Source organism: Balaenoptera ricei, chromosome 11 (genome assembly GCF_028023285.1).
Source record: "Balaenoptera ricei isolate mBalRic1 chromosome 11, mBalRic1.hap2, whole genome shotgun sequence".
Classification (NCBI taxonomy): Eukaryota; Metazoa; Chordata; class Mammalia; order Artiodactyla; family Balaenopteridae; genus Balaenoptera; species Balaenoptera ricei.
In genome coordinates this window covers 31,261,909-31,281,597 of record NC_082649.1, presented here as the reverse complement: position 1 = coordinate 31,281,597, position 19,689 = coordinate 31,261,909, and the positions used below count along the sequence as shown (strand labels likewise).

At 34.4% G+C, this 19,689-nt stretch overlaps 1 protein-coding gene across 3 annotated transcripts in view; it reads right to left on the bottom strand.

Moving 5' to 3' along the window:
* Nucleotides 1-19,689, bottom strand: part of SUPT3H (SPT3 homolog, SAGA and STAGA complex component) — a 421,288-nt gene that overhangs the window by 144,003 nt on the left and 257,596 nt on the right. For all 3 annotated transcript variants that reach the window (XM_059938581.1, XM_059938582.1, XM_059938583.1), the window contains exons 4-5: nt 3,724-3,810; nt 618-708 (exon numbers count right to left, since the gene is read on the bottom strand). In XM_059938581.1, coding sequence (XP_059794564.1) covers nt 618-708; nt 3,724-3,810 — 178 coding nt within the window. The remainder of the gene's footprint in view (nt 1-617; nt 709-3,723; nt 3,811-19,689) is intronic.

Here is a 19,689-nt window from a genome sequence, read left to right as displayed (position 1 = left end):
TTTATTTTGATTAATAAGTATTATTTAATAATTATACATTTTCAGCTTATCACTGTTTGATTCTGCAACATAAATATTTTCTTTAAATATCCTAAAATGGGGAATTGAGTTGGAAAATCAGCTAAGGAAAATTTCCCACTCTGTGTCAGACTTTTTGTTAGATTTCAAACAGCACAGAAATAACACATTAAAATGAGGTGACTTTACATTATAAAACATATCAGATACTTTCTGTAATAAATTAACAAAAAACCATATATGCCAATTTCAAAGATATAATAGTTCTAGCTCCCTCCATTCAGGACAGAAAAATTACGCTTGCTAAAATCAATTATGTTTTAAATCAACACAATTTTCTTAGTTTCATGATATTCTGGTGTAAAGCAGGTCATTTTATTAAAAAAAGAATTAAAATACCAGATTACTCTGAAGTCACATAATTGGAAAAATACAAGATTTAACTGCCAACGATATAAATATTTGGACAGTTTCTACACTACATGATGTAACAGGAGGACATCCATCCTGCTGCGATGGGAACATCTACACTGACATTGTATAAATGTGTCATCAGCATACATGTGTTATATTGGCTTTCGTTTAGCGCTTTAAGTTACCTTCCAGAAGATCATCCTCATCGATGCCTTTGACAATCTTTGATTTGTAGTCTCGGAAAAACATGTATTTTAGCAGTCTTCTAAGTTTTTTCTATTAAAAATATGAAATAAGTAAATAAAAAACCTTACACATACATTCGCTTTACTGATTAAAGACTATTATGATACCTAAATTTAATAACGTGTACCCCAGGATCACTGCGGGGGGGGTATAGCAATTCTCAGCATAGTACTGTGAATACAAAATTTAGTCATCAAATTAAACATAAAAGCTACAACACTAGCATTTTTAAAAGCACTTTTCATTTGCAAGTATCCAGATACTCCAGAATCACAATGATTTTTGTTTTTTTTGGTTTTTTTGGTTAAATTCCTTCTGAAGATTGTGATAAACTCTCCACACTATGCTGAAAATACTGACTTTATGGAATTCTGTACACATTCAGAACCAAATTTTATTTTTTAAAATGATTTACAAACAGCTAGACAAGGAGTTTGTAACAACTGCTTTAAAAAGCCAAGCACTCTCCTTTTTATTGTTTTTTTATTCTCTGAGAAGCTTTTATTTAGAAGAGTTGGTTTACGTTTTATATTTCTGGAAAACATTCTGTAATCTGAGAAACATATTTTTATGAAACTCAAAGCTGATGAATGATAGTTGAGTCTTAATGATGGCTTTCTTTAGGTTTATTAGAAGACTATAATACTGTTTAACTTTAAAAGTAACTGATAATACTTTGTCATCTGTTGTATGCTTACACTTAGAATGGATTATTACTGGTTCCTGGTCTTCATGTTTAAGATTCCTAATGACAGCTGAAATAAATTGTATTTTACAAAGCTCTTTTACATGCATTCTATTTGAAATTTTCAATAGCCCTGAGATACAGACAAATATAATCATCTCCTTTTTATATATAGGGAAACCGAGGTTAAAGATAGTCTCACAACTGGAGCTTATAGCAGGACCAGAAGTAGAACATGACTTCTGAACCCCAGTTTCCTTATTTACAAAGTAAGTAAAGTACTTACCTTAGAGGACTATTGTGAGGAATAAATGAGAAAATGAGTGAAGCTGCCTAGTGCAGTGTGTAAAACATAGTAGGCAGTCAATGACTTCTGCTTGAATATAAACCAGAATTATTAAGAGAAAAAACATATACCTGTATATAGGTGTTTGCTATCCTTTTGTTCTCTTTCCTCTGATTCCTGAAAATTCAGTTCTTTAGATTTTATTTTGTCTTATATTACAGTCATGTAAACTACTTTAAATTCTGTTTGGAACACACCAGCATATAAATAAAATTATTATTTTGAGGAGAAAGATGAGAATACTGGCAACTATCATATTACAGCTAGGCTCTTGGTTGCTAAAAAGGTTCTGATTAACAGTCCTTCTAGACAATAGAAGGGTTTTGACAATCAGTGTGTATTCCTGAAGTTTCCATAGGATTTAAAACTCTGACTTCCCTGAAAGGCAGGAAAAAGTGTCAATGTGGACTATTTTTTGTGCTGGCTTGTTTACCTCTATCGATGAAAAAGAAAAACTGACTGGACATATTCTGTAAAGTACTGATGCGAACTCCACTGCCCTCCAGCTGCCTTCGTAAAGGATCTTGGCTCAAGGTCCCTGCTCCTGCCAACGGCACCTTCAGGCTCTTTCCTCACAGCACCACAGCTATATGGTGCCTACTTCTCCGTCTTCCTAATGATATCACTAAATCCTGAACATTCTTACTCTTCACCATCTCTCTGAATTCTTCCTTCCCATCCGCTTTCAGAGCCATCATACTAATCACAGCTTTTGCCTTGATTACTGAGCCTGCATCCTGGTTAGTTCCATTCTACATATAGCTGCATATAGCTGCATGCATCTCACCCTAGGCAGAAACCTCCACTTCAACAAATCCTACAGCCTCTCCAATCTAATCACACAACCTTAAAATGCTGTGAGTCTCAAAATGCTTCTTCAACTAAATCATACAGATTTCCTAAACCAGATTATAGCTTCTTGATAGTGAAGACATTTCTTTTCTCTTTATAGTCCTCATACCATATAAGAGTTAATGAACTAAAAATTTATAAAATTTAATGGTAGACTGGTCAAGGTGCAGTTTGTAGATCTCTGAATCCCACTGCAGAAGGAAGAGAAGTTTAGTCATCCAAGTTTAGTCAATCTTCAGTCAGTCAGAAGGAAAGGTTTCACAGATATAAAGTAACTGGGTATCACAGAAAGGATGTTAACCAGGATATCCAGAAGGTCAGATGGGATGCCTTCTGATAAAAACCAGAGCCACAAACATACAAAAATGGGTAAATGTAATTAAAATGCCAGGGGAAAACAATGGAGAAATGAAAGATGGAACATTAGGAACTAAGCACTGCGTGCTCACTTGGGTTAGAGTCTACCATAACATGCTGTGGTTATTCAGTTAGTTTTTCCACATGTAACTTTTAGATGAAAATTTTATTAAAAACATGCAAAATGTCACAAAATATTTTCAAACTAGCTACTCTTGGAAGATAGTTATGACAAAATTATACATGTAAATACCAGCATAAATATTTTAATGCCAGAGTTCAAAGAGTAAGAAAGATAGATCTTTAACTATTAAAAAACCTAGTATTATGGTATATATTTATCTTATACAATATTCATCTTGATTGATTTGCTTTTTTCCTTTTAACCAGTGTCACAGAAAAAACTTTGTATTTCAAGTGAAAAAACTATTCTATGAAAGAAAGCCTGTATAAAATTAGAAGAAAAATAAATATGCCACTTAGTTATATCCCAGTTACCAGAACAAAGCACCTGGTCAATATCGAGTGAACATTATGTAGCAATGAAAATGTCTAAATATATATTTAAGGATACGTGAGAATTAGTTGTCAGCATACTTTTACATAAGTGCCCTTGTCCATGTAAAAATAAAAAATAAATTCTTTGGTAGTAAACCATTTAGTTGTGCAAACTATGAGGACTCAAATATCAGTTCAACGGTTATGATTCCAATGTGAAAGCTAGAAAACAAGGGTAGCTTCCTTACATAAGTGTAATTAATCACCAAGCTTGGCATTTCAATACGATGGAATTATTTTATATTACCTTATCTTTGCGTATCAAAAACAGAAGATCTTCAGCAGAGATTACCCTTGCTCCCCGAAGCTGAGAAACTTCAGCAGCTTGCTGTAACTAACAACAAAGGAAATTTTTCTCAATAATCTAAATTAAATATACTACAGTCATGATGTCTCAAGAGAGATAAACATTCTAAGAGTTAAAAACCTTTGGGAATAATCCAGCAATCACAGTACTGCTTTTAAAAGCAAAATGTCTTATGTTTTAAGGTATACAAAAATGCAATTAAATTAACTTATACGCCCACCTGTAACTGATACAATAAAGAGAAATCCTTGACTTCTTTCATGCAAAAGAAAAATCATATGCAGCTTCCAGAAATGCATTAATGCACCTGAAAATAATTTTATGAAATTTTATCCTCATATCCATGTGAGCAATGGTTTCGCTCAGTATCACTAGTTGAATAAGTATATTATTAATCTGAGCTCCCATGCTGGTATGATTTGAAATAGGCCCATTCAGAACTTTAAAAGATCAACAAAAACAGTAGCTGTTTCTAATATCCAAAGGAAAAAAAATAGTTTTAGTTTTGGCAAGTCTTCAGTGGGCAAAGGATTCAGTCCATAAATCATAATACTGGACTGCATTAATTTCTTTCCACACTAATCATATACACACAAAAAGTTAACTGTATCTGGAATGCACAACACAAAACATACTGCATGAAAAGTTAGATTCCCCCTGAAATGTTCATCTGGGCGCTTATATCTACAAAGTTGAGAGTTTTCTGGGATTCAGAAGTCCTAGAAACACAATCTTACTTGAAAATGACCTGGAAAATAAAAGAATGTGAAAAATGATAGTTCTATTTTTTGGCACAGGCAAAATCAGTTTCTTATTTTGATTAGTTAGAAGGAACATAAAATACATCCAGCTGAAAAAAATAAAGATGCTGGAGAAAACACTACAAAAATGTGCCTGTAACTTCTTCCAAATTTGATCAAACCATGGTGATTGCACCAAACCAACTCTATCCAATATTATAAAAATATTTACATATAAAAGCTGTTCCTGAATGCATCTTTCTTTGAAAGGAATAAATCTAACACATATTCCTAAGAACTAATCTTTAAAAAATGACACACTGTTATCTTAACAAGTATAAGAAATCAAATAGTGCATTTGTACTAAAGAAATTCTGAATGGTCAAGAGATTTTGCTAAGTAAGCTTCAAACCTTGTCTAAATACACAGACTACAAAATAGACTATAAACTCCCTATGTGTCAGCCTTACCACTGAATTTCCTGGATACTGGTGGTTGGTATATAAACATAATTCTACCTAAATATAGAAATTTAAATTTAACTGTGAACCATTTAAAAAGAAATCTTGGGGGAAAGGTTTTTAAAAAGATGATATATCTACCCAGAAAGAAACTAAGTTTTCAGTGGGAAAAATGTGAACGTATTTTTCTAAAAACTGGAAGAATGTCAGGGAAATATGTGTACATGTGTTTTTTCAAACAAAAACATTTCTATGACAGAATAAAATACACATAATCAATGTGGAGAAGAATATGGGCTCAGTATCCATTTGTCTGGACACAGAGAACCAGGAGGCCGCACTGTCAAGTAACTTTTTATTTTCTTAAATGCAGGATGGTGATGATTTGAAAACTCTAAAATACTATACAGATATAAGTAATTTTACTCATGTTAAGAAAGGACCAGGATAAGTATACCTCCCTAAATTGTCTTCCCAATAAATCAACTGTTTATCCACAATACATGTAAATAATCTGTATTTATAACACTCTCCAAAATGTCAGTGTATAAACACATTCAGTTCAGTAGGAAAAAAAAAGAAGAAAATGGAAAATAAACACATAGAAGAGTTAGCCATTTTAAAACACCTTTTCGAAACCAGTACACAACTATTGTAGAGATCTGGAATTTATGTCACAGTTATGTTGTCATAATTAGCAGGAAAACTTTATCTTTAGCTTTCATCTACCTTATTTACTAATTTCCCTCACCCAACCTAGTACCCTCACTAGCACTGGCACTGCTGGCACTCTCCAGTATGCCTTGGACTCCCATGCAGTGAGTCCTCAGGGCTGAAAGTTATCACTGTGTTACTGCACCGCAAGCCCATCTGGCCCCGACGTGTCCCACACTCCAAAATCACCTCCTCCATACTCTCACCTCCTCTTCTCTACAAAGTGAGGAGGGCAAGCTCCTTAACTAATTACAGTGATCACACTAAAGTGTGTATTGCCCACTCGCTAACTTCTAGAACTTTTGTCTACAATTACCAAAAAGACTAAAGAAACTTCTCTTTAACAACGTAAGCTTAAAAAGCAAGTTAGCAGCTTGGCAGTCCAGTTCCACAGGAGGCTGAGCTCAGGACCGGTGGGTGCACTCAGCGTGAAAACAATACTAGAACCAGGAAACCAAAATCAAGAAATATTTCTAATACCTTCAGTGTTCAAAAAAAAAAAAAGTTGATTCTATCAATATATTGTAAGAAACCCCTCAATTTTTTTAATCCCTGAAAATAAATGGAAGTTGTACTTCATTATTCACTGCAGCAAGTCAAGTATTTCTGGCAGTAACTAAAATGACATGAAATCATAGTATATTTTATGATTTTTTTATTACAATGAAAGTAGTATACATTTAATTGCATTTATAAAATATGCAAGAATTGACAGAGCAGAGGAATCCTTTAAGACCAATTACTGGTTGAATGGGTATACAAATTTTTTTAACTATATGGATAAAGGTAGGGTGATAGTAACTTTATAGATTTATTTGTAACTTAGTAAAATATTTTGCTAAAAGCATTATTCTACAACAGGAACTCTTTCACAGCATTTATTTATTTCTGATAAATATTATTTCTATTTTTCAAAGTAAATTAAAAATAATATTATACTTGTAACAACTGTTTCAAAGAAAATAATTTCCCCTAGCATATTAATACTCATCATGTTTGCATTTTAAATACTTTATGATACTTTATTTGCAGGTTGAGCATAAAAGGTACACTTTAAACTTTACATCTTTGAGACCACAAATAAATCTCTTCTCAATTTCTCATTTCTATCAATGACACTAACAATCGAACAATTTTTGTTTCTCTATTTTATTTTCACCAACTTCTGTTGATTTTGTTGTTTTAATTGGCTCAGGGTCTTGAATTTGCTCTCTACTTCCACAGTATTCATCTGAATGTAAGCCTCTGGGGCTTTTTGCTTACTGCTTTCTAAATTTCAATGTCTCCAATGTCTCCTATATTAAGTGTTAACATGATCTTCTTCAAATATAATGTCCACAATTCTTGTTCCAGGATCTATAATTCAGTGTTACTGACTTCAGTGCGGTCTTTAAAGACTGACTGACTGACAGATTTTTTTCCGTATACCTTCATTCTCTTCATTATAGTTCTTGTTTTTCTGTCATTATTCTACATTTAAGCTCTAATAATTTCAGTTCTATCTTAAGCCTTTGTGTACTTGTGACAGTTAATTTTATATGTCAACTTGACTGGGTTACAGGGTGCCCAGACATCTGGTCAAATGTTAATTCTGAGTGTGACTGTGAAGGTATTTCTGGATGAGATTAAGATTTGAATCCCTAGGCTGAGTAAAGCAGATTGCCGCTCCCCACCACCAGCCCCTGCTAATGTTAGTGGGCCTCAACCAATCAGTTGAAGAGGTGAATGGAACAAAAAGTCTGAATAAGAGGGAAGTCCTTCTGCCTGACTGCCTTGAACTGGGACATAGACCTTTCCAGCCTTTTGACTTGGACTAAACCGTCTCTTGGTTCTCAGGTTTTTGGATTTGGGCTCGAACTACATTCTGTCTCTCCTGAGTCTCTGGCTTGCCAACTACAGAACTTGGGATTCTCAGCCTCCAAAGCCATGCGAGCCAGTTCCTTATAATAAATCTATCTATCTGTGTACACACACACACACACACACACACACATGTATCCTAGTGGTTCTGTTTCTCTGGAGAATCCTAATATAATACTATACTCGAATTATGAGAAATTCTTGATTCTTTATGGGATGCAGCACTTTCTCCTCTAAAACACAGACTTCAAAATAATTTTCCAAAAAAATAAAAGATCTATGATTATCATCATACAATAGTGTTTATTACCTAACCTAGGCATGGAACTTACAATGCTCAGTTTACAGTATCTTAATTGTACTTGTGAACAAGTTTCTTCTTTATCTTCCTCAACCAGTTAGTTACCTAATGCTCTCACCTCCCAACTTCCTTCTGAATAATATCTCTAGGTCCAGGACCACCATTCCCCCAACAGGCAGTTTATAAATGTTGGGTAAATGTTGGCAATCCATTTCCCCTTGACTGTTTTCAGTTTTCCCATCTATAATATAAATAAATTGAGCTAGATGAAGTCAATAACCCCCGCAATTGGCTGGGGCCCATGTAAATTCAGCAGAAAGATTTCTCTGAAGTTCTAAAAGGTTTCAAAAGTACAGCAAAATCAATTCAATGATTTCACAATCATTAGCATCCTGAAGGTGTTTCATTTTAACTACACTTCTATTGCACCTCTTTCTTTTGGATTCTGGCTAAATCTCTGGATCCTTCCTTTCTGAGAATAAATAGTAAACGAATACATAGTACATACAGGAATTGTTAAAAGCTATGTGATGAAGAGGTAAAATCTTAGGGTAGGTTATCACTTGGCCTAGGGTTTATTTGTCTTTCTATCCATTTGTCTATCACACACTAGTTATTGGGCCAGAGACGAGGTTAGGCTAGGAAAGAACAGCTCTGCTTGCAACCATATCTGTCAGCCACGGATAACCTCAAAGATCCTCTCTGAATCCTCCACGTTGTGACTGAAAGAACTAAGAGATACGAAATCTGGACTCCAGTTCTGGCCACTAAGTAACTACACAACTTCAGATACTTCAGATAACTTCCCTAGATTTGTAGGCTTATGTATTCTTTTTCATTTGAAATGGATAAGCCATGATTTTAATGACTAGAAGGAGAGTTAATAAAAAACCTTAGTAGTAATAATTTATTAAGTACCTAATTTGTTCTTAGGCAGTACAGGAACTGTGCTATGTGCATTATAAATACTTAATTCTAATTTTAAAATTATTATCTAAGTTAAAATGTATATAACATTAAAAGTCAAATAATACTCTAAGTTTTATAATGACAGAAATACCTAGCCATACTTCTTTCCAATCTGTAATTCTACTTCCGAAGGAAAACACTTTCAACTTTTGTAGCTTGTTCTTCTGTTATTTACCTCCACATTTCAAATATGCTTACAAGGCTGTTTTATTTTTCAGCTTTAAATACTATCGATTGACTTTTTACTATGGAAGATGAAGATTTAGTGTTCACAGATGTCTCATATTTACCATCTCCTTCCTCCCCTCTTGATATTATTTTAAAAATGTAATTTTTTGTTAAATTAATATCTAGTGTTTATATTATTATGACTGCATAAGCACTGTTACAGCTTGGCCACCATGATCAAATTTCTTTTTATAAATTAAAAAAAAATTTTTTGTAGTTCCGAATTTCCTTTTCTTTTTTTGCTTAATTTATTGTGAATCTAACACTATTTCATCTACATTATTTAAAAGATTTGAAACATGTAAGGATTTCTTTCAATTTCATTGTTTTTTGTTTTTCCTCAGAGACTCCTCCGGAGTCTGCCAGACTCTCTTCAACAATTACATTTTGGATTTTTGTTTTCTTGATCCCATTTTGTTCTTAATTTACTTCCTTTATTTTGGTAGAGCACATTCCCTGGAGGTTTCTCTTTTTTGTTTTCGAGCATAGCTATAATAGCTGCTTTGTAAAATCCCTGTCTGCTATTTCAATACCTGGGTCATCTTAGAGTCAGTCACTATTTTGTCTTTTCTCTTGGCTATGAGTCATGCTTCCCTGTTACTTCATATTTTAAGGATAATCTGTGATTTTATCTGAGATATTATAAATGATACATTGTAAGGACTCTGGATTCTGCTATGCTCCTCTGAAGAATACTGATCAATTTTTTTAAACAGGCAGATAAGTAAAATGAATTCAAACTGCAGTATCTATCTCCTTCCTCCAGTGGTGGGCTGCAGCTGAAAAATACCTCTGATAGGTTCCTGAGAAAGGGTGCATGGAAAATAAAGTTTTAAAGATCCTGTATGTCTGAAAATTCATTTATGCCACCTTATATTCAATTTATAATCTACCTAGATATAGGATTTGAGATTAAAAATCATTTTCCTTCAGAAATTTAAACACATTGCTCCATTGTCTTCTAGCTTAAAATGTTGCTGTTGAGAAGTCAGGTGTCTTTTTTTTTTTTATTCCTAAGCCTTTAGGTGACTTCCCCTGCACCGCCCCCCTCCCCCACCAATGAGAAACTTTTACTACTGTTCTCTTTATACCTGAAATTTTAAAATTTCACAGTGCTATGCCTTGGTGAGGCTCTTTCTTCATATATTTTCCTGGTACTCACACGGATACTGTAACCTATATATTCTTGTCCTGCAAGTCTGGGAAATTTTCTGGGATTACTCTGAAAATTTCCTTCCTTCTGTTTCCTGGATTTTTTTCAGAATATCTATTAATCAAATGCCAGTTGTCTTTGTGCCTGGGATCTCTAATACCGGAGTTCTTTCTATTCAACCTCTCCAGAGGTAAACCTACATTGTTTTGTCAGAATGGCAAAGAGGCAGTTGACTGCCTATGTGGTTGTGATAGGGCACTGGAATAAAACTGCTCCTTTACTTTCTACCAGTGCTCCTGTTTCTTCAGAGGTATCTTGAATGCTGGTTTTTTTCTAGGTTCCAAGGTTTCATTTTTCTCAAATCTGTTAAACCTTTAAGCATTTCTATCCACTTTTAAACGTCCATGATTATTTGATATGTCTCATCTGCTATTTAATCTCCCACTTTCTTGATCTTCATAGATTTATGCTTTTAAAAATTATTTTGCTGTCATTTAGTAGGGTTTTGAGAAGGTTTGGAGATACGCAATGTATCACCTATGTTTAAACAGAAGCTGTTGCTCCTTTTTGCGTGCTGACATTTACTGAATGTACTATCCTATGCTTCCTGCCTTCTATATATCATCTCATTTAACCCTCACAACAAACCTATGAGAGTGTCCAGGTACACAAAACTGGTACTAATTAATAAATGCTTAACATCAAGCCATTCAACTTTCTCTCCAAGATTAATTTCTTATTCGGAATACAGGAAGGTATGTAAGGCTTAATGAAGTTTTACATTGCATAGAAACTCTACCCACAAAAACATTTATTTGCCTTTCAAAACATTTTCATTGCTGGCAAATAAATGGTTGCCAAAAAAGAAGGTTTGGATCAAAACATTCAAGTCAGTTGCTTCATGCAGACACAGCTTAAGGATTGAGAACTCCGCAAATGTTTGAAAGGAAAGGGATTTGTAACTAAATACAGTCAACATTCAGAATACTATAAGTGTAAGATATTTGACTTAGTCTTTTCCTATCATATGATCTCCTTATTCTTTTTGGTGACTAGTCTTCCACTGTCTTAGACATTTGAAACATAAACAAGCATATAAATTGATAAAAGATGTGCCTAACTTTTTAGAATTCCATTTTAACTCTTCTTTTTAGAATAGTAAGTCAAACACAGTTGGTCAAGTTTTTAAAAATATGATAAGGCTATAATTATCAGTATCTCATGACTCAAATAATTCATGTTTATTTATATATGCATTTTAAAGAATGACCAAGACACAATCAATATAAGCCTGCAATGCTTAAAAAATGTCCAATGAGAACAGCAACCCTGACAAGAAACTAATTCTTTGGTTATTCTTATTTAAATGTGAAAGTGGGAGAACAACAACCATTTGAAAGTTTTCTTTTAAACTATTTTGCATATAAGTTATTCATAAGCAATTTTCAAGTCTAAACACATCAGGTTTTGAAAGCAAAAGGATATTTTGAAAATTTTTTAAGGTTGAAATTAAAATAATAAACTAGACTATAATTTAAATATTATACTATACCTTAAATACTATACTATACTATAGTTTAAATACTATGCTATTAACTACAGTTAATACTATTTAAAATTTATTTACTATTTAACTATTAAAACTAAACTACTACTTAACTATTTAAACTAAAATACAATTAAAATTGTACACAGATGGTAGCAGATCTTCAATTTGTTCAATGTTATATACAGCTATCTTTCCGTTAGTCAATAACTGAAAAACGATAGCGTTTACATGTACAAATATGTACATTTCATTTGTATTTCTTAAAATTTTAGAAGCATAATTTCTGGTAGCCTACAAAATGTATACTTTCTTTATCTACAATTAATAATGTCTCTTTTTTTTCTCTGCTTATTTCTTGGCATCTTTGTGCCTCCCTCCATGTTCCCTTCTGTTCACACTTTTAAAAAGGCATCTACCAAAAGAACTGTAGCCATTACTTATTTCTCCAAAGGACAAAAAAATAACAAAGATTCAGTTAATTACTTTTCTTCAGAATGCTACCTAATTTTTCACATGATAACCTGGTTTCATTTCACCCTAGAGTGTTTAGGAATAAACACAGGTCTTGTCCTAAATCTTCATGTTTAGATCAGGGTATTAAAAGCACTGAATTACACCAGACCACACACAGACCAATGTAATGACTGGTAAAATTACCAAATGGAAAGAATAATGTTAAAGAATAATCATGAGGAATGAGGAAAACTGATTTCTTATCTCTGTTACTATCACCCTTATTTTGATAAAAGCAATTTTATAATTTTGTCTTTTTGTTGAGAAAATACATGGATAAAGTGCCAACTTTAGAATTTTAGCACTGCACCCATGCTGGGTCTCAGAACCTCATACATGCACAAGGAGGGCAAGGGTCTGCTATGAAACTCAGTTAAAGTTTGGTTTTCTCTGTCAGTACTGTGTATCCTGAAGAGAGTTCCAGAGAATTTAGATTATTGCCTCCATTTTAAGATCTAACTAACTCAACAGATTATCTCCATGTAAGGCACTATACAAATCCATTTCACAAGTAGTTTAATAAAGAAGCTTTAAAAAATCATTACTTTAAAAAAGTTTCCAAAACCATCTTAACTTCTTTCCTCTCATAAAATTTTTAAAAATGCCTACGGTTTGATGTTTAAGGGAGATTATATCATGTGGCATATAGTAAGCTCTGAATAAAGGCTATCTACATTTATTTAGAAATGAGAAATTAAATTTCAGGGTCATCATAAAAAAGTTTATAACTTCTAGGCTACTATTGGACTATTACTTAGCACTTATGATTTTACCATAAACAAATTTAGAATGTAAATAATTTGTGTGGATAAGTTATATGTATGTGTATATATATATATATATATATACACATACACACACATATATTATTTGTATGTATATACACACTCATATACACATGTGTATATATCACTAGAACCACTTTCTTACAAGTTTTAAGAAAGTAACTCTACCTAAATTTAACGGGGAAAACTATATGGACTTCTTTTGATAGAGAACTAATAGCTTCTCTAATAAATTCTCTTGTGGAATCAACTCACCATGAAGTACAATGCATGTGTTCGTGTGCATACATTTTTGAAGCTATACTTTTGAACAGAACAGCTGATCTTTCTGATCCTCAAGTTCTTCAAGTGGGAACTGAACAGATGTGAACGATGAAAAGCCTTTTGGCTTTCCCTTTCTGATTCTAGTATTTAAACCTAGGTGTACTTTACTTTTGGCTCCATAATTAAGCACTTGCATCAATGAGAGAAGAAATAAAAAAGAAGAATGCAAGGAGAAATAGTACAACGTGGTGAGAGGCAGATGGGAGTCAGTTTTCAAAGGAAAATCCTCTTAGTTATACCAGTGGAAATGGCAACCAATCCAACTATCTGTATGAGTGTGGCACAGGTGATATAGTTAACTATTCCAGTATCCTAGCCAATAGTTCCAGATATATTTGAAAGCCAAAGACAGTTGCAAAATGGGATTAAAGCAATGCAGTTACTAATGCATAGAAGAGACTGATCTCTATCCATTTCCACTGTGCCCTATGCTTTTATCATATGATGAGCAGAGGTAATTTGTATATACTTCCCCCTTAGTCTGTCAGAGAAAGTAGCCCTTATTCAAATTTTGTATCTAAACACTGCTTACATAGGCAAACCAATCAATGTTGTATATAGTATTTATCAAATTAGCTGTAGTATATGTAAAACTAAATGAGAATCAGGTTTCCGAGGCTCAGACGTCAGTCCCATATTCCACTCAAGAATTAAAAAGGTTATTTATTAAAATGGGCTCAAGAAGGTGACATAGTACAGATCTTGTTACACTCATAGGTCACTGTGAAGATGAGATGAAATGATGTGGGGCAGGCACTTGGAGAGCTACCAAGGACTCTGCCAGCATAAGATACTGCATGGGGATGAATAAGGTGGAATAGCAGTCGACGTAAGAAAAGAAACAAAATTTACCAATAATTTGGTAGGCAGAGAAAACTTTAGATTTGCTATTAAAACCCAAACCAGGATATTCTTAAAAGATTCATTCACATCAGACATAAAAGGCTACAACTTTCCAACAATATTCATACAGTCACATCCTAAGAAAGCAGACAGCATAGAGAAGATAGAACCCTATGTCCTTCAAAAATGCAAGGTAGATACGACCCAGCAATCCCACTACTGGGCATATACCCTGAGAAAACCATAATTCAAAAAGAGTCATGTACCACAATGTTCCCTGCAGCTCAATTTACAGTAGCCAGGACATGGAAGCAACCTAAGTGTCCATCGACAGATGAATGGATAAAGAAGATGTGGCACGTATATACAATGGAATATTACTCAGCCATAAAAAGAAACGAAATTGAGTTATTTGTAGTGAGGTGGATGGACCTGCAGTCTGTCATACACAGTGAAGTTAGTCAGAAAGGGAAAAACAAATACCGTATGCTAACACATATATATGGAATCTAAAAAAAAAAAAAGGTTATGAAGAACCTAGGGGCAGGACAGGAATAAAGACGCAGACGTAGAGAATGGACTTGAGGACACGGGGAGGGGGAAGGGTAAGCTGGGATGAAGTGAGAGAGTGGCATGGACATATATACACTACCAAACGTAAAATAGATAGCTAGTGGGAAGCAGCAGCAGGTGCTTTGTGACCACCTAGAGGGGTGGGATAGGGTGGGAGGGAGGGAGACACAAGAGGAAGGAGATATGGGGATATGTGTATATGTATAGCTGATTCACTTTGTTATAAAGCAGAAACTAACACACCACCGTAAAGCAATTACACTCCAATAAAGATGTTAAAAAAAAAAATGCAAGGTAGGTGCCACAGCCTCTGAGATCTCCTCTAACTCAAGCACAGACCTAATCATCCCCTTTCCATTGTGCTTCCTGGGGACCTTGTATGACTTCAGTCAGCTTACTATTATCACCCTATTTTGTAAAGATCTTTTTACGAGATAAAGGCTTCCCTTCCAGAATGCAAACTCTCCATTAAAACGTGTTAGAAAAAAGTGAAACGGTAGTTAAGCAATTTGGCAAAAGCCACGTAAAATAAGAAGCGGCATGACTGGCGCGTGGAAACTGGCGCAGAGACTAGAGGGAGAAGGCTGAGGGCTGCTGGTCCTCGTGTGAGCTCTGTGTGAACGCGGCCAGTAAGTAAACATAACTGAGACTGTGTTAGCCGAAACAAACAAACAAATCCAGGAATAATAACAGTTATCTTTTAACATCCTGTAACAGGAATGTTAAAAAGAACAAGTGAGGAAGAAAAAATGAACACAGAAAAGATAATGCCTAAAACATAATTATCTGCCCCCCAAATATTAGTCTTTTATTTCCTTCTGTGGATTTGCAGGGCAGTGATATTACAAAAAGAGAAGCCACGGAAGGGCAGCCTTTCAAACTGTAGTCTTGTAGATGAGGCGAAAATGAAGTAAGTAAGCATGGAGGTTAAAAATCTATCACTTTTAATTGAACACTGGCCCTTGGTTTGTTCAATACATATTTATTGAGCACCTAGTATAGGCCAACCACTGGGCTTGGAACTGGTCAGAAGCAAAGCAAGCAAGCAAACAACAAGAAAAAAAAATCAAAACATGTTTCCTAATCTCATAGATTTTATAGACTGTGCTTATTTTTTAGTAAAGATGCATAATAAATAATAGCATACATTACAAAATTTTTATTTAAAATAAGTTAAACAAGTTAATGCTGAAATTCAAAGAACTGGGAAATAAGTACCATAACTTGTATACTGTGTTGAAGAGTACAATCAGCTAACACCTTTGCAAATGTTCCACAAGGAAGCCACACACTACATTAAGGTTATTAATCTGAAAAGAGACCCAAAACATTGCTTCACATTATCTAAAATGCCTTAAAAAAATATCCTGACTCCACTGGAGTTAGTTCAGTTAAGATATCAGCCATGATTAATTTCCAGCCTAAAGGCAAATCAAATTGTGCCTCCTAGTCTCTAATCAGGATTTAGAGAAAACCTCAATTTTTAGAATTTATCTGGCCGAGTCTCAGCTAATGTATGTGTGCCTGGGGTATCTTTGGGGATGACCCACATGGGATCCTTGATAGTTATTTGATGTTTATCAGTCAGGGGCTTGGAAGGAAAAAGCATAGTTAAACCCGGTAGCTGGAGGAAGAGCTGAAACAGAAACTATTTACAAAGATGAGGGGAGGGTTTTGGGAAATTCCAAGGGATAGTGTGGTATCCTCCTGGATCTAACAACAACAGGAAACCACTGTTAAATTAGGCTTAGAGGGTTAAGGGAAAGGCAGTTGTCCTATGAACCTAGAAGCTGGAAAAGTCACCTGACAGGGACACAAGCAACCTTGGCCTTACCTTCATACCACTCTCAGGTCTCCTGCTGGCGTCTCCCACTGGCCACACTGAACCAGAAGTGAGAGGGCAAGCAGATTAAAAGAGATGAGCCTCCCAGGTTACAGAAAAGGAGGAAGGGTGAATAGTGGATCTGGAGGGACAAATATGAGATATCCACTATCACGTGAGTCTTCAGATTTATCAAGGATAACCTTACTAGGGCCACTTTTCCCCCAAACACCTAAAGCAGAATGTTTTTCATCCCATGCCAAAAATATTTCTGTTCAGACAATTTAAATATAGAAATGGGTGGGAGGTGTTCTCCTCCAAATAAACTATGTGATCCAGCGATAGAAACTGTAACTACAGATTTCAATACTTAATTTTAGAAAGGATAGCACCAATACTAAGAGTAACAAGAACATAAACTAGCATTTACTGAATACACTACAAGATGTCTGACATTTTTTACATATTTTAAAAATTGTTAGTTTTTCTAATCTTCACAAAAATCTTACAGGTTAAGCGATATTAGTTTTTTATAGATTTGTTATAGATAAGGAATCAGCAGCTCAGAGCATTTAAATGACTAAGATGGGATTAGACCAAGTCTGTCAGACAATATCTCTCTGTTTCCACTGTATTCCACAGCTAGTTGACAGCTAACTTTTCCATTTTCCTCATGTAAACTATACTTAATAGTATCCTTATATAAAATAATATTTAAATACATAAAATTCAGTAACTCGACCAGTCAACATGTAGCACTTTCCAGGACTTAGAATTAGCAGTTCAGTATAGATTTAATGGAGTTTTTAAAGTCTCTGGTAAGTTTTTGTAAATATTTTTGTGTAAGCGTGTTTTGTTTTTTGGAGTAGGAAAAGAATTTTTCATATGGCCCATACAGATCTACTCTTAGACACATAGCAATTATTTTAGAAGTCTTAACATGCTATTTAGACAATTATAACAAAACAGAAACAGACTCACAAATACAGAGGTCAAACTAGTGGTTACCAGAGGGGAGAGTGTTAGGGGGAGGGACAAAATAGGTGAAGGGGATTAAGTGATACAAACTACTAGATATAAAATTCAAAGTTACAAGAATGTAATGTACAGCACAGGGAATATAGTCAATATTTTATAATAACTTTGTATGGCATATAATTTATAAAAATATCAAATTACTATGTTGTATACCTAAAACTAATAATATTGTAAGTCAACTATACTTCAATAAAATAAAAAACTTTAAACTCAAAGTTACCAGTTGATGTTTCAGATCTGATATTGATTGTGTGACCTTGTGCTAAGTCATTAATGTGTTTTACCTGCAATTTCCCATTTGTAATATGGATGTGATGACATTTGTGTTTCAGGATTGTGTAAGGACCATATTAAATTATATATGCAAAGTGGCTGGTACCATTTCTCATATCAAATTCTCAAGAAATATTCATTCCTACTGTACCTTAGTCATTTTCTTCCCAAAAGGATGTATGTAGGAGTTAATGTGAAAACTACTAGCACATAACCTGACTAGAAGCTCTTCTCTCTGCCCCCTTATAGGTAAGGGTGGAGGTTGGAAGGGGAATTTTCACCAACTAATTGGATTCAGGTGTCATATACTTATAGATTCTGGTGTTTCCCCTGCCCTTATCAATATTTATGACATGTATTTGTTTAAATAATTTTTTTACATATGTATTGCCACAGTCATAGCTATGAATTAGAAACGAAAAACCACCCCAAACGATTTACTTCTGTGATAATGCCAGTTGGTAAATAAATAAGTAATTACTATAGATTAAAAAATAATCGTTAAGTAGAAAACTCACTTTGCATTTTTACTTCTCCAACACACTTAACCTAGTATATAGTATAAGTAATTAACTAAGACAAGAAATGAAAAATTAGAGGATTAATCCAGGTCTACCATCCTGAAACAGAAGTCTAGAAGACAAAAAGGAGGTGAAGAAATAATTCAAGAGAACTTCCCAGAACTGAAGAACATAAGATTCCAAACTGAATCTACTAATTGCTCAACACGATGGATTTTAGTAAAAGGGCACACCAAGTCACATTCACTTATTCATTCACAAATTTCTACTGAGAACCAGGCATGATTCTAAGCAATACAACACTGAACAAAATAGACAAAGTCCACACTGTCATGGAGCTTATATTTTAGTGGTCAGGAGACGAATAATAAACAAATTAAGATGTCATAATAATCCCTTTGCCAAAATAAAAAGAGTGAGTAGGATAAGGTGTACTGGAGAGGTGCCTGTGGGTTGTTATTTTATCAGGGTGATCAGAGAAGGACTCATTATTAGTGTAACATTTGAGCAGAAATAAGGGGGTGAGCCACACAGATATCTGGGAGAACTTTCCATGCAGGGGGAACCGGAAGCACAGAGGCTCTGAGACAAGACCAGGCATGATCATGCTGGAGGAAGAGAAAGGAGGCTAGTCTGGCTGTGGAGAGGAGAACAGTCAGGGTTAAAATCAGAGAAGCGGCCAAGGGGGAGTGGTGCATGTCATGTAAAACATTCTAGATGTATCATTATGAAATTTCAGAATTCTGAGGACAAACAGTAGATATTAAAAACTTACAGAAGAAAGGAAAAAACGAGGTTACATGTAAAGGTTAAATAATTAGAACGTCATTACAACAACAACTTTTAACACCAGAAAGTAATGGAGAAATGCCTTCAAAATCCTGAGGTAAAATAATTTCTAACCTATAAGTTTTCACACATAGGCAAACCGTCAAAAATCTGTGAAGGTAGAATAAAGTAATTTAAGACACGCAAACTATATAAACATTCACCTTCCGTGGACTCTTTCTTAGGAAGCTAAGGGACAATGTGTTCCAACAAAACACAGGAATAAACCAAGAAACAAGAAGAATTTTCTTTGATTTACTGCCTTGTAGGAAGTAATGTAAGACATAAGTGATCCCACAGAGAATGAAGGAAGTTCCCATGATGTGAAGGTAGATCTACCCAGGATGGCAGATGTATAACGAGCCGAAAGAGCAACCTCTCCAGACTGGAGGGGGCTGGGAGAGGTGTTCC